Genomic DNA, 25,418 nt, shown 5'->3' on the forward strand with positions numbered 1-25,418 from the left:
AACTCCATCTGAGCAGCTGTTGACCATTTGTAACATTGGCTGGTAAAAGACGCTGCACCGTCCATTTTACAAATGAAGCAGCTCATTTTACCGTTGTTTTGTTCGAGAAACAGACTATATTCTGAGCCAGTTGATCTGGAATGTGTCTTTGGGCTGCTGCGTCGACTCAATAACTTTACCGCTCTGTGTTTGAGGATCCTAAAGGTTGAATGTCGATATCACTGGTACCACTGTCTGCACTTTTGGGTTCTGGCATCATACTTGTATCCCTTCACCCTCACATCATTGAAAGCTGTGTGTATTTGTTTTGGAAAGATGCTGCTATAGCAGGGGAGGCTTGTGGCCTTGTAGAAAGAGGGAAAGAGGTGTGTTGTCCAGAGCAGAAGTCCATCAGTCTGATGCAGCGTTCTGGCTCGTCCTGCAGCATTCAGCACTGGTGCAAACATTGACTGCAGTTTATTAGACATCAGTATCAATGTGTTTGGGAATTTCCAGCATTATTTGTGCTGGATGTGTGGGATTCAGTGAAATTTTGTACAATATCAGCAATAACTTAAATTCATGCCCTATTTATATATAGTTCCATTCCTTTGATTGCTTTGTTTGATTTTATTTCCTGCATCTAAAACCTCATGTGTATGGGACATTAGCACTGCACGGGGATCTCTTTTCTCTGTGAGAGATTTTCAGTGAAAAAATTAGTCATGCAATGCAGCTGTTTCTATGATTTCATCATGCGTTTTCTGTTCAAAACGCAGCATTTAATACCAAACATAATAAGCTGCATCCCTGGACACATCATTAGCGAGTTTATTCACTCCTTTCAGATTTTTATGCGTCAGGGATGCAGGATGCAAACCTGTCAGCACCACTGTATACAGTTTGTACAAAGTCTAAAATTTGATTTTCTACATTTTGAAGGTTTTTTTGTTTTCTTCAGTTCAATATTTTGCATAACTACTATCTTAAATTAATTTTACCACATCAGCTTAAGATTATCACTTCCTTCTATTTAATCATTTGCTCTACCCAAAACAACCTGTGATATTAGCTTTGAAAATCTAATCTCACAAATCTTACATTTTTAGAGATATTAGTCGGCAAAATAAATAGATAAAACACAGAAACACAAATTTCTCTAACACTTAACAAAATGCATTAATTCAACCATTACCTTATACATCTGGTTGAACAAATATACGTAAGATATATTTAGTCCTACCACAGAAATCCTTTTTGAAGTGTGCTTATAATGTATAACTGTTATTGGAAAAGGACTTCAGCTTCGATATGCATTTGACACAAGTTCTCAACCAACTGCTTTTTTACAAAGAAATATTCAAAACATACAGAACAGGTCGTCAACAGCAAAGTGCTTTAAATGAGCAACTTGGCAAGAACTGTTCTGAAAATGTATTTATTTTTTTTAAAGATAGGGAAAAATCTGTCCAGAAAACTATATTTATCATAATTTATCATAATTATATATATATATATGTATATATATATATATATATATATATATATATATATATATATATATATATATATATATATATATATATATATATTTCATTTATAAATATATTTTTGTATTTTTAGGTCATTTTCTTTTTTTCTTTTTTATTACCCCAATTTTTAGATAATTTTCTTGTACTATTTACAATTATTTTACTCAATTTGTGACATTTCTTCCTTAGTTGATCAATGCCTTTTCCCCATATTTTTGATAGAAACCAAGTCAATTTGCTCAGCTGCAAAGTGTTAAAGAAACATTTGGATTCCTGATGTTGATTCTGTCACTCTGCGTAGTTCAGTTTTAGGTATAAATATTTAAGAAAATATGCTTCATGTTTCAGTAGCACTGTGCTTTTTTTTAAACTTCACTGATCCAGATGAATTCTCCAGTTCACAAAAGTGATTTGACCCAGAGCAGGCGTATACTGTAGCGTGCCAACACAGTGAGCTTTGCAGTCTGCCATACAGTTCTGAACGTTGGGGGACATCTTGTCGGTTCACGCTGCAGGATGATTTTCTGGAGCACTTCAAAGTGGAACAAAGTGGTTTTTGGGTGAGTCAGGTTTAAAGCACATATCAAACCCAGAAGCAGGGCACAAGCTTCAGGGAAGTGAGTTCATGCAACACCTCCACTCCCTCTGTGAACATGCCAGTGTCTTCCTGTGAATCCTGTTGTCCCTCCTCCTTCTAAATGACAAACACTGCCATGCTGAGGGGCCTCAGGTCCCTCTGAGCTGCCTCCGCTTGTATTTAGTCTAAAGGTACATAACACAGAACACAGTCTCACTGGCACTGTCATGTGCTGCTCCAGTACACCTCTGGGATGGAGCAGTAAGTAGTAAGAGAGTCTTACTCTGCCATAGTTCACAGCCTACACTGATGCCTCACCTTTGTCAGACTACAAACAATCTCGCACTGCAAACAGCACTGCTCGTGACTGTTTGATTTTAAAGCCTCTGGGAACCCAAATCACCAAAAACTTTCTTAATTTGTAATGTAGGGTCTTACATACATAGTGAAAAGTGTCAAAAATGATTAGACATTAGCCCCATTCAAATTTGACATATTGTCATTTTTGTTTTTTCACATTTTCCTGAAGCTGGGTTGATTTGGGCATGGTTATCCCAGATACATATCGTGTAACATGAATAAAGCCCATCAAAAATTCAAGGACAGGTGTCAGTTGATACTAATTTAACATGTTTAATTAATGCTCCTTTCAATAGGGTGCGTTTGGAAACACGCCGAGTGCTCGATCAATACTTTGAAGTCATCTGTATAACATTTCCTTCTCTGTCTGTGATAGTTGTTTCTTTGGCCAAGAAGGACATACATGACTCCTAAATACAACCAAATTCTCTGTTTACCTTGAACAGTATATGTCAACCTCTCCACCCCAAGACATGTCATTAACTCCCTTTTCCAAGTTCCGAGTGATGGCGGTTCTACATTTTTCCAACATCATTATTGCATAGAGAAGTCCAAAAAACGCCATTTTCATTTGGATATTAGGCAGTTTAACGGATTGATATTAGTTCATTCATGCATTCTTGATAAGGATCTTTTAGATTTGGTTGTTATGGAATTGTATCAGTGTACACAGCAAAAGGTAAGAAAACACAAAAACTTGTTGGTCTTTTCTGGTGGAAAAGTTCATCATGGTGACACTGTTTGATGTCAGACACTTTGGGGTGTCTGATTTACATCTTGTTATTTATCAGCAGATATACATGCAGACACATATATCTTTGACAAGCTACTATCGGCCAGGTTGATTTCTGAGTCAGACTCCTACATATTGACATATTAGTTGCAGATCAATTGTTCACTTTCAAAAAAAAAAAAAATATATATATATATATATATATATATATATATATATATATATATATATATATATATATATGATTAATTTAGTTGTTTTAGAGTATCCCACCACTTCTAGATTCCCTGGGACACAAAATGTCATGTGTCATCCTTCAGTTAGATTATTAGCACACACATATGTGATGTGTGATCGTCTGCATAATAATCCTGCAGTAGATGAGAAAAGTAGCCAGATGCCATCATTTTCTCTGAATTCTGTACAATTACTGATTTATTTATCACTTAAGGCTCCCTGTTCAAAGCAACACTTTTGTCTTACGCTTAGTAGTAGTTGCCATGGTTACGGTATAATAAAGACAAAATCAAATAGTCACTTTTGATTAGAAAGCTCTATGGGTGTCTGTTGGGGGCACTTGTATCAGAATGAGAAAGGAAATTACCAGGGATTGAACAGAGGCTGGAGGAACAACTCCTGCTTTTATTTTTTTTTCTCCTTACCATCAAAGGTTTGAAACGTCATTATAAAGGTTCAGTAATGATGCTGATTCAAAGCAATTTTTTAACGTAATCACCTCACTTGATGGCTCCTATCTGTAAGCTCATAATAATTCTCTAGCAATGCACTTTTGTGTTTCAGGTACCTAAGCTAATCCTTTGAAACCTAAAAACGACATCTCTCTTCGTGTGCTGCTTTTCGGTGTCTTTCATGAATCCTTTGAAATCTGAGCAAATTGATGCAATTTCTTCCAAATCATGTGAATAAAGGCAATGAGCAACATGGTAATATATGTTCCACAAAATGCAAGAAAAGAGCAGATTTAGAAAAAAATATATAGTTTTTAAAAATCTAGGAAAAAATATCAAAGGAAAAAGAAAAAAGCTAGGGAAAAATTATATTTCTAATTATCATAATTACATGTTTAGAGATAATGCTACAAAAAACATAAATTTAAAATAGAATTTATCTTTAAGCACTTCTTCCAGGTCATTTCTATGTTGTTTTGTTTTTGTTTGCTCATTGTTACTTATTTTCTTGTTATTTTTTGCTAATTTCTTGCTAATTTTTAGGGTAATTTCTTCTTTTGTTGCTCATTGCCTCATCCCCATGTTTTTGACAGAAATTAAGCCAATCTGCTCAATTTTCAAAGGGTTGGTAGAGATTTACTGAGCCAATCTTTAGGATTGCTGTCTACGCTGATAACAGCATGTTCTAATGGATTGTGTCAGCTGTAGTAAATCCAAACAAATGCAGATCAGTTCTTTACTGTTTTCTTCTGTTCTGTCCACCTTGGCCTGCTAGTGCTGGAAATCTGCACTTATTTCATCTTTGAGTGAACAACAACAGAGTTTTGCAGATGTTAAAATTATTTGGGGTCAGTGTGAGTGACTCTTAAGTTTTTACAACCATATTGAAAAAACACTCAGATTTGCTAAAATGTTACAACTCTGGTACTTCTCCTCTCTTTGTCATCAGCAAAAAGCAGTGTATGTACAATGAATGTATAGTGTAGTGTTTATATCCAAAGCCTGATGCACATTCTTCCTCTGTAACTTAGATCTCCCTTATTGGCAGCAAACTTTCATTTTTTGTTCTTTTAAATGCCTGTGTGCCTCAGAATTTGCAGATTTTTGCAGGTCTGTGAACGTAGCGCCACCTGTGGCGCTCTCCATGTGTTCTTTTTGCCTTAATCAGCTGTGAATGATATACATACCCTCATCACTCTGTAGACAACACTGCAACAATCGCCTCATAAAGCATGAAGGTGCAGCCAGCTTAATAAATGGTCAGGGAAATTCCATAATACATTATTGTCTTAAAATGAGGGATTAATCTATATAAATAACCGAAATACTACATAAATTGCTTTTTATACATGAGCATTTATCTGACAGAAATGATTCCATTATGTTGGCCAATACAGTTTCATACATTTCCTCTTAGTCTCCTAAATAGGAATTTCCAACTACTCTAATAAACCTCAAAATGATGAGAATGATTTTATTCAGTTGTTGAGTTCAATTTGTCAGTCAATGAGATGCTTTATTTCTGTCGAGTGTCAAATAAGTGGATTGTTCATGTTATTAAGTGGTGAGTAGCAGATGAAGTACAGTTTTTCTGTTTTTTTGTGGAGTTTTACTGATGGAAGGTGTGACTTCAGCCCCCGCATGATGGAGTTTCTTTCACTGTTGTAGGAGGAGGATGGATTCTGATGCATTCATGTGATGTCAGAAGGCCGTAGTTTCCGAGTTGGGAAGTCATTCTCCCACTTGTTGTGTTCGTGGACTTTGAGGTGGTAAAGTGGAAACAACATGGAAGCTACAGAGAAGATGGGTTGCATTGTTTTGTTTTGTTTTTATTAGTAAGTACAAAAGGGCATCACAAAAAACACAAAAAACAAAACAGGGTATTGATAGGCAACACACATGGTGGTAGATGGAGACAGAAATTTGGACTTGACAAGAACGGACAAGACAGGACAAACAAACAATAAACAACAGCAAACATACAAATAGATGATCAGGCATGATGGTGTTCTTACTGTTATTAATATGTAAACCTTTTCTTTGCTGTCGCATTTTAATGTTAGGAGAGTAGGAGAGTTTAATGTTAAGAGGTTGATAGCTGTTTCCAGATATGTTTATCATATGTTTTATATACTTTATATATCATAAGTTATATTTCACTATTATATATCACTCTACATGGACAGCAGTTAATATTAATGCCATATTACACTTGATATGTGATCACAAATTGATATTTAATACATTGTTTATTTAAAAAAAGTTTCTTCCCATTGACCAAACATTGACTTTTGCCATCATGTTTATGCCTTTATGACATGAAGTCGGCAACTTGTGTTATAAAATAATGTTATCAGTGTTAGTATACTCACCTTGCATGCTTTATAGTTCAAAGTTTGCTTGCTTGCTACAGCTAATAGATGCAGATACTAATTTAGTATCTGTTTTCCACTTGTAATTACAACTTTGGAGGGCTGTTCATGTGCTTGAAACTCATCAATACAGTAAATACAATATTTCCGAGGAGCACGTGAAGGCAGCATTCATTTGAGGCCAAAGGAAGGAGGATGAAAGCTGCGGGTTGAGCACATACATTCAGTGAGAGAACCTGACTCTCCTGGAGCTCACAGGGAAGCAGAGATTGGTAGATCCATCCTGAAAGACTGAACTATCAGACTGAGAAGGTTTTGGAAAACATGCATATCTGTTAAATCCAAAAGAGTTGGATTTGAGAGATTGCACAGCTTAGAGTTAAAGTTTATAAGCCTTGTGGGACTTATGAGGAGAGAAAGGAAAGGTTTGGGTTTGTGTAGGAGGTGGTGGCAGCGGGGGGTGGGGTTTATTACTATGAAATGAGGCCAATTCCAGCTAATCTGAAGGTGTATTAAAGTTGCATTTCTATCAGGTCATGTGAAAAGATTTCACAAAGAGAATGATTAGTCAGATTCACCGCAGCTCTGCAGCACTCCTCTCTCTCTTTCATTTAACCTTCCTCCCTCTCTCCCTCTCTCATCCCTCCATTTGACTGTTAGTGTGAGTACATTTACACAAAGTGGTTGAGTGAAAGGGGCTGTCCGCATCTAACAGGCCGGAGTGATGCCACGCACTGTAACCTTGGTTGTCTTCCGTCTCTCCTCAAAGTCCTCGCTACTTCTTTCATCATGCCCTTTTGATGTGCGTGGCAGAGTGGGAGCTCTGGCACGACTTCAGCCGCTCGCAGAGTGGATGGGGAAGGGAAGGCCGACATAAAGCATCAAAACTCCACAAGCACTTGTAGGCTTAAGAGCTTGTTTATTGTCAGAGCGACCTGTGGCCTTCAACAGAGTCATTATGCAACACTCTAGTGTGAGAGGAACAATCAAACAAACAATCTCATACACTGATTAAAAGCAGTGAACACAAATGTGCCCATGATTGAGTTTAGTATATGAGAATGTTTAAGACCAATCGGATTTGTGCGCTGGCATAGAGGCAAGAGGTATGCATATTGATTGAAATGATTGACATCATATTTGGTCTACTAATAAGAGAAGTCCATCTATCGGGAAGAACCCATATAATATATTAATTTGCTGTGAAATGCTATAAAGACTTCCTTATGAGTCACATGAAATCATACAAGGTGCAGCTCCAATGCTTTCATCTCCTTCGACTTGTGCAGAGAAGTTTAGTCTTTTGCCTCTTTTTGCGCCAAGGGCTTAAGCAATGCATGTGGACCTTGGTACAAGTGTCTCAGTCCTCACTAAGCGGTTTTCCATTAACCCTCAAATTGCACAAATTGATATTGCGAATACAAAATACGCCTAATGGAAACACATCAATTTTCAAAAAACTCCTGTTTTTACGCTCACATCAGCAGGTATTTCAGGCCATTCGAAAAAAGTCATAAACTGCAATGGAAACACTTATTTCACTTTATAGCTCATATGATGTGTAATATCGGGTGGCGGTAGTGCGACTTTATGAATGCAACCACCATTAAACCCAAAGAAGAAGAAAAAGTTGACATGACACTTTACTAAACATGACTCGGTATGTGTGGATGGAGGAAGAGACATTAACTCTTATACGAAACAAAGAAATTAAGGCGAGATTGGCTTCATTGAGCTGTTGCAATAAAAATAAACCTGCCAATGTTTTGGACATCCATCGCCATGGTTATTGGAATGTTAGCGTGAGAGTGTAACATCACGTAAAAAGTTGCATATGGAAACACACTTATGTTGCAATTGTGTTTTATCAACATTTCGAAAATATTGCTCAGGTTTTGCACAAATTTGTAATGGAGAGCCACCTACTGTCATGCTCAAAGGTTCAATGTCACATACAGAAAGAGTTACTACAAATCCTCACTTTTTTTGCACTCTGACCAGTTTTTGGGTTCATTGCAACCCAAAGTGACAGTACTGTCTTCTTTGTTATTTTTTTTCCTAAAGAAATTTGTATAAACAACATTCACCATTTTGTTGTGTCATTTTGCAGTAATTTAGAAAATGTGCATGTAAGCTGGGAAATATGCAAGTGACCCACTGTGCGATGTTGCTGGCATAACCATTAGTTTACCTGTTCCATTACGAAAACACAGGCATTGCTTTGGCTGTTATTTCGGTAGATATATTCAGTTTGTTGAAGCCAGGAATTTGGAATATGGAATTCTGACTGCTTCCTACAATGCTGTGCAGTGCTGCCAACAAACTCCATTAACCACGTGGCCACTTTCAGTATTAGAATTAAGATGTTCCAGTTTGGTTATCACAAAAGTATATATTTGAAGGGCTTCACTCTACATTAAGCAAAAAATTGAAAATGGCTATGCTTTCTGTTCACATAGCTCGTCCTTATGTTTATACTTAGGGTTTGTACAGAGTTTGGCAAAAGAGCCTTTATGTATGCAGTTCCTTATATGTGAAATCTTCTGCAAAAAGACTTAGACATTTTTTTAATGTCATCTTCTGCATGCCAATGTCAAGGTGTATCTTAACTGCTTTTTTAATTGTCTTGTTTTTATGGTTTACTTAGAGTTTATATTAACATACTATTAGGTCCTTCCTTGTGGTAACTTTATTTTGTGGTCTTTTTTTGTTTTGGAGTTGTATGTTTTGATTTTGTATTTTTGTCCCATGTTGTCTGTAACTTTTGTTGCAGCCTGTCTGCCCTCAAAAGGTTTTTTTCTGGTTAACTAAAGGTTAAATGAAAATAGAAAATTAAGAGGGTTATCCATAACACCTTACTGTGTGTAGACCCAAGAGATCTTTTCTCTGGAGATACTAGGAAGTAAGTAACCTGCAGTAACAAATTTCCATTTTGATTGAAGAAAAACTGAGGAGTTATTTCTGCAAGCCAATTTACAACAACCTGAGCAGCTGTGTTGATATCAGTCACACCTGCCCCTCTTTTTGATGCAGTTGTTTTCTGGCTCTGACACAGGAAGGTGACATCCAGTTCCCAAACCCACCTACAAACCTCAGATTGTTGTTTTTCTAAATGAGGGAATAACAGGCGTAAAGCCAGACAACTTTGGATCATTTAAACACATCAGGGAGTGCAGTGATTCAGAGACCAGGGGCCGCATGCTTAAACGATGTGTATGTACGCACAAACAACATGCATATGGCTTTTCCTACACATGAAATGGTATTTATGAACAAAGACTGTGTGGTGAGCTCACACATTCTTCAGATCATGTGTACACGTGGTTTTAGCTGAGATAGCTGGGGGTAATATCATGAGGAATTTTTACTATAACGATGGTTTGCACAAATGTGATGTACAAATATCCACAGCTGTGCATCATTACAGCTGCACTGGCAGCGTTGGAGAACCTCGCCAATGTGACACAGCCGGTGAAACTGCTCTTTCTATACCTTATCTCGCACGGACAAGTCTAATGTATGGTGAAGGGCTATTAGCCACCCAGTCCAACTGAATGGAGAGCGGTGTTTCACGCTTTAAATGACCATGATTTACTGACTGCAGCGATGACATTGTTGGATAGTGCACAGATCGACATGTAAAAGTTTTAGCTCAGTTTTAGCAGTGCCACAGTAACAAGAAATCAGTCACATCATGCCATCTGAAAAGTTAATCGCGATCTGTAAACCCACGTGTTTCAGGAAATAGCAAACATTATATGTTACTTACCAGTCTAAAAGAAAAGTTGGGAGTTCAGTATCAAACCGCATCTTTTTACTCTGTCTCCAGTGTTGGAAAAGCCACACAGATATTTACTCTGGTTTTGCTTCGTCTTACATCGTTTCTTTGACATCAGAGTAGCTTGTGGGATCCAATGGAGATCGGAGGAGAAAACTCTTTTAAATACGTTTCATGGGTTGAGAAATGGTAAAACCTACTGATACACATAGAAAGTGACCAATATAATTAATTTCTGAAAATAAATAAATAATAATAAGGAAATGTGGAGATGTGACTTGCATCCAACATAAGTCATGAATTTACACTGAGTTTTGTGCATCTGGCCCCTGGAACCAGGGTAACATAAAGCTGCAGTGATTGAGAAAATTCACAAGCCTTGAATCCTGTTATTAATTTAAAAAAAAAAAAAAAAGCTGGGATTTGAAACAAAAAACCTATTGCAAGATTTCACAAAATATGAAAATCTGTCGTCATGACCAGATCACTAATTCTTGGAAAGAGTTTTCTGTTCAAAGAATGTGTTTGAATTGAATCTCGGCAGAAACAGGAGGCTCGTCTGTTAATCAGTAGAGCTCAGGATCGTAATGAATGTGTTCATGTGCCATCAGGCTGCTGTTGGCCTACTCTACCTCTCTGCCAGGACTTCATTTTCCTGTTTTAACTATTTATTATTTCATTTTTCCCCACTCCACAAATATCCTCAACTGAACAGAAGAAAAGAGCAGTTCTCATTGTAATTACATGTTTTCTGGAATTTAGGTAATTGTTAATTGCATTCTCAGGAGGACTGAACATAAGGGCGCCCACACACACACACAGTTGTACATGACAATTGGCATTGAGAAGGTTTTCATTACAGTTTTGCCTTGACAAGCCGTTAGTTTTTCACAAATCGCAATCTAGTAAATGTCTTTCTCTAACGTCCCCACTCCATCTTCCTCCCACCTACCTCTTCCTCCCACAACCTCCGCTCTTCATGGCTGCGATAGTTGCCATGGAAACAGAAAGGGTTTGGAGAGATGCTGCCATGTGGATGCCAGCGTGCGGGTGGGTGGCATCCTGGGACTTCCAGGCCCTCTTCCTTCTCTGTCCAGAGAGGAAATATCAGTTAATGACATCCAAGAAGGAGCTGCCTCACAGCCAGACACTTTCTTGTAAAGGGAGCAGGAGGAGGGTGTGTGTGTGTGTGTGTGTGTGTGTGTGTGTGTGTGTGTGTGTGTGTGTGTGTGTGTGTGTGTGTGTGTGTGTGTGTGTGTGTGTCATATTTCTTAGTAAAGTCAAGTCACATGCGGAGAAATTGAAATAGCTGCTGATGTGTTTCAGGCAAATTTTCCCGCATGATATGGGGTTAAAAAGTAAAAGATGGCAATTGAAAACTTAAGGCAATTGAAAAACAGTTACAATATTGAATTACAATTCATTATCGGAATGTCAGGCTGTATAGAGCCTCAGCTCTTACTGTAAAGATCCTTAATAGTTGACCACTTCTGAGACAGACACGTAGGAACATGAGTAATTAGTAGTTAAGTGCTGGAAGTTTGCGTGGTTAGCTGTGGCCTGTGTTTTGTGAGGGTGCACGCATCCATGTTGACCCTATCACTGAGCAAAAAGCCCATCACTCCCACTACACTCATTAAATTAACATAAAAAGTGTAAACGTGATGGAGAATTTTGCCATCTAGCAATATTTTCACTGTTACTTAATGCCAGCAGATGTGATAAGGAAAGAAAAAGGAAATCGTGCCCTAAAATTACAAATTTATGTTTGGATTACTTCATCTGCGCTCTCAAAATGAATCATTGTTACCAAAATAACCAAACATTACTCATGATATAACATGATGTTTAACGTGATAAGTATCTTAAGTTGTTTCTGTCCAAAGTCAAATCAAACTAGCATACAATCTATTTAGTGTTGCAAAATTTCTTGAATATTCAAGTTTAATACCTTCCATGAGAGTAAGAAGACATTTCTGGGGAATTTATTGAAATGATGTGCCAGAAAAACAAAAACATAATATCCACTGGTCTGTCTACAAATGCATGAAGTTTAACTGTTTCACAGTTGGAGCGAGCTTTTCTGCTTGCATGAATAACAGCAAGGGCTGGGCGGTATGGCCTTGAAATAATATCACAGTATTTCTGGCCATACCACAGTACACGGTATATGTATCACAATATTTTTAAATCCTCAAAAGCGAAATGCTGGACTGGGAAACAAAATCAAATGTCACGATATGGTGAAATATGTAGATGTTGATACTGTGACTAGAGATGACTTTGTACTTGGATAAAATATTAACACAAGATTTTTGATTATCATAAATAGTGTGGATTTAATGTCTTAAGTAGAACGAAAGTATTCAAACAAGTAAAACAGTCTGATAAGTTTAGAAAATGACATTACTTTATTGCAGCCTTTAAATTAAGAAAAGACAACACTTGTTTCATATCATATGATGATATCCAAATTCTCAGCAGTATTTTGTCTCATATCTCGTTAACCGTATGTATTGTGCGTATCGCCCAACCTTAATAACAGCTTAGCATGTAGTCTACTGTGAAACAGACCAACCAGTGACTGAAGAAGTGTAATTGGGGTGGCTGACAGGAAACAATGAACATTGTCATATCAGTTCTTTAAATACAATGTGAAAGCTGTGAAGTAATATTAACTGCAATCAAGGGAATAAATTATGACAAAATTGGAACTTATTAAATATGCCTATGCACATCTCTAAATAATCTGCCTTGATAAATGCCGTACCTCACAATCCAAAAAATATCTAACTAATCACATTGTAACAAGCTTTCCTGTAAATGCTGCAGGAAATGTCACTGGTGTCTCCCGTATGCTGAGCATGTCTCAGCCAGAGAAATGACGAGAGGAAAACATGGACATTCATCTACATACCTGCCAGGCAGAGGCAGTAATGTAAAAAATGTCATAAATGAGACAAAGAAATGTTTTTTTACCACATCAACATATAGTGAAGACTGACGATAAATCATCTGTGTGCAGCTCCAGCCCGAGGCCAATGTTATATTTGAGGAATTTAGCCAACGGAAAAATATATTTGAATATATTAAATATCAGTTAGTTATTGTTATTATTTTATACATAAATGATTTGGTAAAAGAATAAGAAATTAAACAGTTGGTAAAGATATTTTTTATTTTTGGTGCAATGAAGAAATTGTGTTACTTGTGTAAATTTCTCTGTGTATCAATGATATTTGGTCAAGCTGAATCTCAAAGTCCAATCTTACATGTGTGTGCAGTCTCTCACACTTAAAGGCTGATGTCCAAATTTGCAATTTATCAAATCCACATGGACCTCAAGCCCATTTTCTCTAAACATTAGCAGATTTGATTGGGATTTTGCACTGAGACCAAAATCACCAGACTCTGTAAGTCTATAGAAAATCACAATTTAGATAAATATTCCAAATATTTATTTGAAGACATTTTGATTTCTTTTTCATTCATTTTATTATTGTTGTTATTATTATTATTATTATTATTATTATTATTATTATTATTATTATTATTATTATTATTATTATTATTATTATTATTATTATTTATTTATTTATTTATTTATTTATTTATTTATTTTTTAAATTTGCACGTGTGTTTTTGTAGTGAGGTTTATAGGACACCACACATGGGTGACAAAATACAGGTTCATGATCTTGCCGTTGATTTTATTTATAGTAATGACTCAGGTCAGAAAGCCAGTCACGTTTCATTCTCTTGCTGCCCAGACACATAACAGTGCATGTGTGACCAAAATCCAAGAGGGTCTAGTCTGCAAGCTCAGTGGATGGACATTTGACCTCAGCCTAGGCCCGTTTTCACACATACAGACTCAGTGGCATGCTCTCTTTGCTTCTTATGAGCCTGAGGCTTGGAGGCGGTTTGAACATGTTATTTACATACTCAGCTCTGCCTTGGCTGTTGCTGATGTACTGGTGCAAGATAAAGTAGTTCCTTTCTGTTTAGAGCAATGTGCTTCCATGTTGATTTAATTTAGTAAAATCCCAGTAGCTCATTAAAAAAAGAGTCAGGAACTCTTTGACTGCAACCATCAGCTTTCTTTCCAAATTGTTTGAAGTGCTTAAACGCCACAATTCTGTTTCACAAAGGAATCAACGCAAACGCGATAAGTTGCTTGTGCTTATACGAGCATATTTGCATCAAGTTATGCAAAGAACATTTCTAAACTTAACCTCATCACACAGCTGGGTGATGAATTTTAAAGTTGATGGGTTCAAGGTCAATTTGACTTTCAAGGTTTGATAACTGTGAAATAAACTATGAAATATCCCTTTCATGAGAACAGTGTTTGACAATGGTTTTGGCATCAGTTCGATTATATTTGGTCAATGAATGCATCACTCCTAAATTCTTTAAAAGTAAAACCTGACATAAATAAAATTGACCATTTTTATTATTATTTTTATTTATTTATTTATCAATATTTTATTTATTTTATTGTACCCCTCTCTCAACAAAAAAATGAAGTGCGTGCACACAGGTTTATAAACACAGTAAACATACTAAAAATAGGGTACAGACTAATTCTGCATTGCCAGTAGAGCAATGTACACAGCTCTGCAGGAGATGAGTGTGTGTGTGTGTATGTGTGTGTGTGTGCAGACTAAATTGGTGTTTTAGCGCTGCAGGTTATTTATTGGAGGTGTGTGAATGCATCGCAGTCGTTCAGGAGCTGGAATTAGCGGGTGTTGTGTTTCCATCAATACAGAGCCAGAGGTGATAAATACCCCTGACTACTGCAGAGTACACTTCGCAAAGCATTATAAAGCCAGATGTTAGCAGGTGTTAGAGGATTTTTGTGCAGTGGAAATAAGGCTTTAGTCTCAAAAGTAGGAAATTAATCCAAAGTACTGTGTTTCTGGCATGCGTTTAAAAATGCCCACCATCCTGATTCCATAAAACCTTTATTTTTCTTCCTCTTTATTGAAACAGCAAATGTCAGTGGTTAACTATTAAGTGGTTTTAACTGCTAAAAATATTATTGATCAGTTACACATGTCAGTCTATAGGTTGATTTTGCTTCTTTTCAGTTTACTTCATTGTTCACCACGCAGGTAAGGTTGAAGCTAGCTCAAAGTGCTGCTCATTTGGCGCTTCCCACTTGTAGTTCTGTCATAAACCAACAGCATTGCTGCAAAATCATGGTGGTAACCCTTTGGTCTTCCCCTAGGTTGCTCCAGTGAGTAAAAAGCTGTCTTGTCTTTTGGCTGGCATCATCAGTAGTAACAGCGCAAAAACAATATCTGTTTTTAAGGACAGACGGCAGGATGGGATCACGGTTGGCATGGTTAGCGGCATGGTTGTGACGTTTGGATGATGTGCTAAATGTGCAACTTACCATGGGATGTTAAGAAAGTATCTTGCAGCAGTTAATAGCTAACTCACAGAAGGCGAACATTGGCTGAAAATGTCAGCAAATTGGGAAAACAATGAGGTTGAAGAACTCTTCTCACTCTGAGCAGAGGACGAGATTAGCGTCCATAAAACAGAGATAGTTGCCATGTTATGCTGCTACTATTGTTCATAAAGGGCTGCTAATGCATATGTTACATGTCAGGCCTGTCATGCCGGCATGCTGTCTTAAATTACTTGTTTGATTCTGTGTAAAAACAAAAATGCGGCATGAAGATGGCACTTCATGGCAGCGATCACTATAGCACCATCGCTATTTAAGAAGGGCTGATGTCATCACTATTAGCTCTGTTAGCACAATTAACATTGTTAGCTGTGTCAACACAACTGGTGGTGCTAACATTGTTAATAATATGAAAGGGGTTTTAAGGCTTCAAATTAAGTGGCATATTCACCAGGGTGACCAGAAGGTGGTCACAATGTTTCCACAGCAATGACTTTGGGTCAGGATAGCATCACCAGTGCTAATCTCTAAATAAGCGGCGCCACTAGCTAGCTAGCACTAGCAGCAAAGCCTACAGAAACAAAAATACACAGGAAGACATTTGTATCTCAGAATCAAATTTCACCATCTCTAAAAAGATAACATTTTGAAATGACAGCTGGAATAAAGGAATGCTCATGTTGTATTTGATGTCATTTTGCATTTTTTCTTGAAACTTAACCAGTTAGTTAATAGTTTATGTGTGTCAGGCTATCAAAAGTAAAGTTAACTGAAAATGACATCCCTAATTTAAACATATCTGGGTGTCTTCAATGCCTTGTGCTTTGTAGTTTGGCAATGAGTGAATGATGAGAGCAGTTCTTACAGCCTTTTATGTTGTTTTTGCATGCACATTTATGAACCCATTCTCTGTTTAAATTGTCACATTTATGCAACATTAACATTTTCTAGGAACTACTAAGAATCAGTAAACTTAGATGATGGATTTCAGTGCTGTGATCACTGTGATCGACTGATAAACTAGGCTAAATAACCCCATTCCGCCAAACAATGGCGTGTTTTCTCTGCACCTCCTCGTGTGTATTTGTGAGGCAATTAAGAAAGCACTTTGGCCTGTGCTCCATTTGCCAGAGCCTCCATTTAGATTAACCAGTAGCTCCAATTAGGAGCATGCGCTTCCTTTTCTGTGAGCGCGCCAGCCTCTAATGGCTGGATAGATTGATTTAAATGCAAACTAGAGAGGATTTAATGAACTGCTTTTACAGAAAGGGTTTAATAGGAATTTGCACACCCACGGACAGGTTGCCAAACAGTTTACACACCATTATTAATGCATTGTAGTGTTTTCCTTGAAAAGAGGGAATAAAATTGCACTTAAATTATAGGCACTAAACAAACACATATCTGTTGACATTTGATACGGATGAGATGTGTTAATACTGTTGAATATAATAAGAGGGATGTCAAAATAAAAGCACATACACTAGAAAGTATGCCAACTTTTGATTGCATCAAATAAAACACGAAAGAATCAAATTTGACATTTCTTTTGGATATCGTGGATCACAGACTGACACATCTGATAAATCCTGCAGAACTAACCGAGCACACGAGATGTGAGTAATGTTATACGCCTGTTATTATGGTGTTATGATTTAAGGGCCTCCATCTGCATTGTAATGAGCAGAGTTATGGGCAATTGAGCATTGATGAGCCATGCATCGAACAGCATTCTGGAGGGATTTTAGTTGTGTTACTCAGGGCTTTACAGTGTGTGTCATTCAGTTAAGTGAGCAGGGAATTGTGGAGAAAATGTATCTCAGCAATAATTTCCCCTGAAATCTCAATATTTTTAGTGAAAAGAATTCTAGGACTGTATACATATACTTCTGGCAACATCACAGAAAGAGTAGTGTTGCTAGTGCCAGCCCATTTTTGGACAACCTTTTAAAGGGTATTCAGGGAATTTAATGTTGGACTTCCATAAAGTGAGGAGGCTCACAAGAGACGGATGATTAAAATGTAATCTGAGCAGCTGAGGCCGAGATATCCTAACTTTTAGTCTCTACTTTGGTTTTAAGGAGAGGGTCACTTTTTTCAAACATTTCAAACATAAATACATTATCGGTGTTGTCGTTCATATTTATCCTCTTGTCCTGAAGAAACACCGAAGCCAAAGTGGAAGTGCCAAAAACTGCAGTTCTCTGAATGGCCACTTGAGGCTGAGTAAATCTAAATAGACCCTTATGTTAAAGAGCAACCTTTTTTTTAATATGATATTTTTCAGAAGGCTAAATAACATGAGGGAAATAATACTACAACCGTCTCATGAATGTGTACTTTGCCAGAGAGTGCCTTCGAAAACACTAGGTGGCAGCATGATCACGGTAAACAGAAGCCGCCTGCCAGTGGGGATATGAATGGAGTACAGAATTTAAACAACATTTTCAATATAAATAAACATGCTGTTACTTTCAGGATTGATTTTATGTTAACACTAAACACTTAAAAGACAGGAAACTTTGTCCTACCTATCTATCTTCTTTCATCTTCCAGTTCTTGTAGTTCATGCAAGTCCTTTAGCAATCTCAGTGGTGGGGACGTTCCAGCCAAAATACACGTGCACGGATTGGCTGTCACAGCTATCAATCATGGCGGATAACCCCGCTTTTTTTAACAATGTCTTTATTAATTTCTTACAATACAATCAGCATTATAATTTAAGTCATTATACTGCAGGTTTTGGATAATCCCCTTTTGTATAAGTTAATAACTCATTAAAATTGAACTTCTCATAAAAACAATCACTGGGACAAACATCAGGGTGATGAGAACTACCATCAACCTGAGAAACCATATTTAGGAAAAATTTATTCGGCGCATACTTTGAGTTTTTAGTTTGGCATATGTCCATTCACTAACATAGAGTGGTGGGCATTATGACCTATACTGCAGATCAACACCAGGGGGGTGATCCAGATTAAAAAGCTTCACTTTGGGGGAGCTGTTATATTTAGTTTAAGTTCAGAACAGAGAAATCAGCTGGAACAAAGTGATCCATAAGAGGACTTCAGCACATGTTGTGAAGGTCATCCGGCCTGCCCACTGGACAAGTGCAACTTACTAGATAGCAGCAACAGACAAGTTGGGCACATCAGGTTTTTTATGACTAGCTAGTGAGACAAAAAAAATAATGTTAGCTATGGCTAATTTCATAAATACAGCACTGACGTTCAACCTTTGGTGACCGGCGTGCTTCCAGCTGACTGTTGCCATCCATCACCTTGACCATCTCCAGATGGCAAAGTCAGCTCATATGCTCTGTAACTTTTGATATGATACTTATGAAACATACAAATGTCACTTATATGTGATTTGCAGAAGCATGCAATGCCAATGTGTCCCTCTGGCAACTGAGCTGATATTCTACAACTGTTCTTACAGGTCAGGGGGCACTCCTCATTTCTAGCATTAATAGAATCTAGTGTGTAAATTGGATGTAGTACCTCATTACTCCGTTTTTGTTTTCTGCTTCTGGCTTGATTGTTAATTGATTGTAGGATAAGCCTTATTATGATCCAGATGTAAAGTAGAGAAATATTGATGAGTGTTAGTTGAAGCAGTTTTGGAAAATATTCAAATGAACTGAGAAACGTCTTGAAGTTTTAGTTGCTTAACAACAAAATATTGATTTAACTTGTCTGATGTAACAGGCAAGGTAGTTTGTGAAGAATGTTGTGTACAGATACAGACTTTTCAAGCAGCACAGAAATGCTGTGAGCAGTTGTCATCAGAGTCCATGCTGCAGCACTCTGCCCTTCCTTTGTCCTTCGGACAGGCACATGAAGGGAAAGGCCTTCATACTCATCTTTTTTTCTTGCAAATTTCTTTGCTCAAACTTGGGAAATTTCCTTGCTCCTTGCTTGATATCCTTGGTCAAGTTTGGGAAAGAAGACAGAGTATTTTGTTAAAGACCAAGCTGTAAAATAACTTGTAATCTTCTTAATGAAAAGAAATGTAAATAATTATTTGACTGCTGCAGCTGTAATTTTGGTGTCTTACAAACCCATGAGGGCTGGGCACATTGTGTGCATGACACAAAAATAAATTCGATCAATGCTTGTTTCCAGATGTTGGTGACGACTCCAGAGAAGTGGGATGTTGTGACCAGGAAGAGTGTTGGAGACGTGGCTCTCTCTCAGATCGTGCGTCTCCTGATCCTGGATGAAGTTCACCTCCTGCATGAAGACCGAGGACCAGTGCTGGAGAGCTTGGTGGCCAGGACCATCAGACAGGTTGGTCCAAGTCCCTCTCTGCCTCTGAATGTCTCTGTATGTTCCTCCCCTCATCTCCCTCTGTCCTCTCTTGTTATGGTCTGAATTAGTGTGTAATTGTCAGTTTAGACTGCAAACATTCCTTTAAATTTTCTCTAAAGACAGGAAGACACGTGATGCATACTCGATACAACTGCAGCAGTTAAACGCATGCAATTTAACATACATAATTTAAAAGGATTCAATGCGTAAAGATTGTCTTTAATCATTGTCACGCTGGCAAATTGATCTGACAATATTTTTGCAATCTGTTTTGTGGGAGGGAGAGGGAGAAGGAGCTCCAAATATGGTAGACTTCAACTCTTACGTATCCAAAAAGTATCAATATAACACAAACGTGTGGATATTGAAAAAAAAAGATCCAGGACGAGGACTTTCTTTTCATTCTTCAGTCTGGTCTTCCTTCTGCACAGTGCAGTTGTCAGTTACACTTGGATCTTTGTGTTGACAATGATTAGAACATTCAAGTCATTTGTTCATTGTTGTTTATAGCGTTGGTATTCAATAGGGGGTCCAGGACACTTAAGGGGTCCTCAGAGTTGCTGCAGTTGTTTTTTCCCCAAGAATTGAAATTAGGGCTGTTAAAATAATGCATTAATTTCGACTAATTAATCACAGAAAAAAAAGAAAAAAGTTTAAAAATTTTAACGCTGATTAATCGTGTTCTGTGTTGCGCTTTGACCAGCAGCATCATTAAAGGCCACAGTGGGTTTGCAACATGAGTTTAGTACCGTTGGAGTACTTCTAGCCTGAAATATCACCTCAACGCAAAGCATGGAGCAGTGACGCCCGTGTTAATTAATCATAGGGCATGTAATTAATTAGATAAATGTTTTTAATCTTTTGACAACCCTAATTAAAATACACATTGACACATATTCAGAATATTGTTAGCAAAGATAGATCAACCTATTCATAAAATGAAATCACAGCAGCTTTTACACAGAGATGGTGCTATATGGCAGCACCACAGCAGCATCATTCCACTCCAGTGTGAGTATACACTGCAACCCAGCATCCCGCAATCAAAGGACACATGACAGGCAGGGTGACAAACGAGCGTCTGCCTCTAGCATGACAAAAAAATATGTGTCGGCAGCACTTTCTAAACAATAACAATCTCATTAACGTGTCAATCACAATCATTTACCATCTGTGTTATATGACAGCTGATCTCATCCTTTGCTCAGAGGGTAAGGAGCACTAAATGTCATTGTTTTTACAGTTTGTGGACATTTACATTTCATGTAAAGCGTCTTTGAATACTTAGAAAAATGCTATATAAGTCCTATCTATTATTAAAGGCCACTGTTCTTCTTTGAATTAACTGCTATGCTAACAGCTGCTTTTTTAAGTCTCTCGCGGTGGGTTGCATGCACAAAGATGTTATTAAAACGTCACACTTGTGTCATCCATGGTCATGTCTTTCACACAGACCTTGTTTCAGGGCTGTTCCTACCTCTGTTCTCAGCTCAGAGGTGAATGTGAGCAGGGCATTGAGTCAGCATAACAGCCTGATATTCCCGCCTTGAACAGGCAGTGTAAAAGGTTCTAGTAATTTACACAAATAATAGACCAACTGTTACCCACGAATCCTTGTTCAATCATGTGAGCTAACTCGCACTAAATCACCGTGTGGCACCTGTCCATACCAGCAAGTTGAGCAAGTTAGCTTATATTTATGCACTATTAAAACATATTGGCCAAATAGATGTAATGTAGCTAGTCATGCTACAACTGCTGCAGCTAATGGCAAGCACAAAGGAGAAGGGACTCCGTCTCTTTTTGAGCAAACGGGTCCTTAGCCTGAAAATTTCAGAAGACTCGTGGTTTATACATTTTGGTTTGTGTACAAAGAAGAAAAATGAGATACAGCTTGCATATCCGTGAACCTCCAACATGTTAATTTAAAGGAACCGAATGAGCATACAGCATTGAATCCCGGTGGCTTTGAATGTCTTGGGTAAATTGACATCATTTCTCCCCAGCTCTTTATCACAGAGGTGGGCTGTGTCACTTGGACTCGCTGCTGGGCACTGTTTGAAGTTTGGGGATACTGGTGTACTGATACCAAAAGAATATCTTCCATGGCACAGTTTTTATTTATTCAGCAAAACAAGTCAACTGTCAAAAACACAGCAGTGTTTAATGTTAACACAAGCAGATTTACAAGAACTCTGAGGTATTCAAACTGTGAGGCGCCTGTGTGAGAGACGTGAAGGAGGAGTGTGGGGGAGAAACACGAGACAGGTACAGTGTGAGGAGAAACAGGACAGCTGCATGCTGCTGTTTTAATAACAATGGTAAGTTAGTGTAATTTGGACCTCTGGTTCGGCCTGTTCACCAACATGTCAGCAGTTGCTGCAACAGCAGGACCTGTGACACAGCTTATGGTGGCGGTTAAGGTACTTTAAAACTCCTGGTGCTTCAGTTAGAATTAAAAAACACACTCCTCTGAGTCATAACTCTGTCAAATTAAATTGCACACTCACTTGATACACAATATTTTAAGATTCAGATTAAGATTTAAGATATCTTTATCTCACATAGTGAATAAATGCGAGAAAATCATCTCTGTTCCAGGCCTCGCTTCCACCCTGAGTTTTCAGTCCACTCACAAACAATGCCTCTCTTTATTCTGACTGCTTACACACACTTTTGATAGTAATACACAACTGTTCATTGTGGTCCAGTTGCTCCAAAACCTCTCACAGTAAATAAAAGTCTTGGTCATACATCTGCCAAATTTCGATGGGCTGGCGTGTGGCAATCCTCTGAGGTCCCGTATGCTGCTGCATTTAAATGAATATGATAACTGTAACTTATATATGCGATATAAATAAAGTTACAAAGAGCTTTTAAGTTGAAATTATCATTAGCACCTTCCACGGCTCTCCTAAGCCATCCTCAAATCTGAGTGTCGGACTTAAAAAGCCCCTGATGTTAAGTATAAAATTAAATGCTCAGTTTTGCTACCTACTGTGCTGCTGCTTTCAATTATCTGTAATATAGATACATTTCAATAAGAACTCAGGAAGTATTGCATTTAACCCTTTCAAACCATAGCAAAATGTTTTCTTTTGAAAATATGAAAAGAAGACAGCAAGCAACACAACAATAAAGGACCCCAAAAAATAGCAGAAAATCAAGAAATTAGTAAAAAAACAAAAATTAAAAAAACACTACAAAAAGAAAAGTAAAACAACAAAAAAGGGAAATGAGATGAAAAAGTGCTAAAATAAAAAAATATGTATATAAGTTACAAAATAATTATCTTTTCTGTAACCTACTTTTAGATATATACTTATAATCATTATAAATATGATTTTCTTGCTATTTTTCCATTTGATCATTTTATAATGATTCCCTTTCTCTCTCTTTTTAGCTCATTTTCCTGTCACCTTTTACTATTATTTTAAAAGAACATTTTATGCTGAGTTGCTGTTTTCCTTTTCCAATGTTTTTCAAAAGAAATCAAACCAATTTGCCTCATTTCAAAGGTTTAAATGATTGTGAAAGGCCTCTAAATTGAGAAAACTGATGTCAACCCAGGTTTCATAGGGATAAATACTTTTCACTACTAATGCGCTGAAAATGCTTCTCCTTCCCATCTAGTGTGTTTCTGCCAAGTCGCACTTTTTTATTCACTTTTAGTGTAATAAATAACATTTCATGCATAACAAGCAGACAGAGAAAAAGAGGCTCATGGACCCCACTGTTCTTCTCATCATCATCTCCCCATTGCATTTACTGTACAGGCATTATTCACCAAGTATCCCCATAGCTCTCCTTTAAACACTCCACTGAAGGCTGGGAAATGAGACACAAAGGGAGAGAAGAGACAAGGGAGTCAGAGCTGAACGAGAGGTGTGTGTGTGTGTGTGTGTGTGTGTGTGTGTGTGTGTGTGTGCGCGTGTGTGTGTGTGTGTGTGTGTGTGTGTGTGTGTGTGTGTGTGTGCGTGCGTGTGTGTGTGTGTGTGTGTGCGTGCGTGTGTGTGCGTGCGTGCGTGTGTGCATGCGTGCACGTGTGGGAGGGAGGGAGAGTTTAAGGAGGCAGGAGGGAGTGAGCAATTTGTTAAATTCCCCTTACAGTCACATTTTAAAGTATGTAAAAGATATTCTGCTATGATTAATATTTAGTTTACTACAGTTTTTCCACATAAAAAGTAAACAAGAATAGAAAAACAGGGCCGCAAGCACATTTCCTTTTCTTTTTTTTCCTTAATTGAAAAATTCTGGATCCGGCCTCTGACCTAACCACCAAAGCTGCATGCACTAGTTCTCCCTTCCCGCTTTCTCCGGATCTGGCACTGTGCACGAAGATGGTTCTGTTCTATCGTTATTATTAGTTAGTATATAATTTTTTTTAAAGCAGCTTACTGCTCACTAGTAAAGATGAAGAGGAAACATCCTGCAAAACATACTTTTATTTTAAAGTCATTGTTGAGTAACGTATGTAAACTTGCCACTGTAGAAAAGGTACTTAATCCTCAAAACAAAACACAAGGAGCTGCATGTGCACGATTGCAAGTGCATGTCTGTGCTCGGGTACTCAACAAATAGCAATACAGCCACAATTAAGAGCAAAGTCTTCCTGTAAGTTGGTCAGTATTGCCAAGTTGTTGTTTTTTTTCATATGTGAGTTCTTAGTTTACCAGTAAAGTAACAGCAGCACTCTTTTTCAAATGACATATCATAGACAGCAGGAGTCCTGCCCTCTTGGCACCACGCTGCGGCAGGAAAAAATAATCAGTACTCTCTCTGTGAAGCTGATTTCCCCTGATGATGACTGACAGGTGTCTGTGCAGGAATCAGACAGGACAGTTTAGTTATTGCAGTGATTATGTGAATTCAGACGGGCAAATAAAGAGAATGAGCCTTAGTGTTGCATAATCTTTGAGCTGCTGCCATGTGTCTTTCTGTGGAAAGAAACTCAAAAATGGAGAATACAGAAGAAATATATTTTTGAGAGACAGACTGATAGACAGACACAGATAGACAGATACAAATACATATATATATATATATATATATATATATATATATATTTGGTTGCACAGACCAGCCGAGACTCATCCTGGCACATTGCTCTGTGAATTGCACAGAATGACACACTCCAAACATTTGTGCAGTCTGTGTCTCCATAAGGTCAAGACTAAAATTATGTGTATGCAAAAACACATAAATATGCACTCTATTATCTATATATATACCAAGCAGTTTTGCTTCACCACTCATAAAACAGCCTTAAAACAACAGTAAAGATGAGGTCGCAGGACGTCACTCACATTGGCAATTGGCAAGAGCAACCATATGCAACCATATGCAACCATATGCATATATGCTTGACTCTCTGATGTACAATTATGGTTATTTATAGCAACTCTTAGTTCATGATAGTTGATATTTCATACCTTCATACCTTCCTTTCAGCAAGGTATATGGTGCATGATGGTTTAAGTGCGCACCTCTAACACCCCCCCCCCAACCCCAGTAAGTAGTGCGCTACTTACTTTCACTTTTTCCGACAAATAAATAAACAATAGAAACCCTCATAATGAAAAGAGAAGTAACATTATAAACAGAGAAACACAGCTGCGCACCCTTTGAATTCAACTTTCTCTCGTAAAAGACAGATGAGGCAT

General features: G+C 37.7%; 1 protein-coding gene across 1 annotated transcript in view; it reads left to right on the forward strand.

Annotated features, from left to right (window-relative positions):
• ascc3 (activating signal cointegrator 1 complex subunit 3) overlaps nt 1–25,418 on the forward strand; it is a 203,964-nt gene that overhangs the window by 77,263 nt on the left and 101,283 nt on the right. The window contains exon 11 of the mRNA XM_042490728.2: nt 19,570–19,734. Within this exon, the coding sequence (XP_042346662.2) occupies nt 19,570–19,734 (165 nt within the window). The remainder of the gene's footprint in view (nt 1–19,569; nt 19,735–25,418) is intronic.

The sequence above is a fragment of the Plectropomus leopardus genome, chromosome 11 (assembly GCF_026936395.1).
Source record: "Plectropomus leopardus strain MGB_pleo_1.0 chromosome 11, ASM2693639v1, whole genome shotgun sequence".
NCBI lineage: Eukaryota > Metazoa > Chordata > Actinopteri > Perciformes > Serranidae > Plectropomus > Plectropomus leopardus.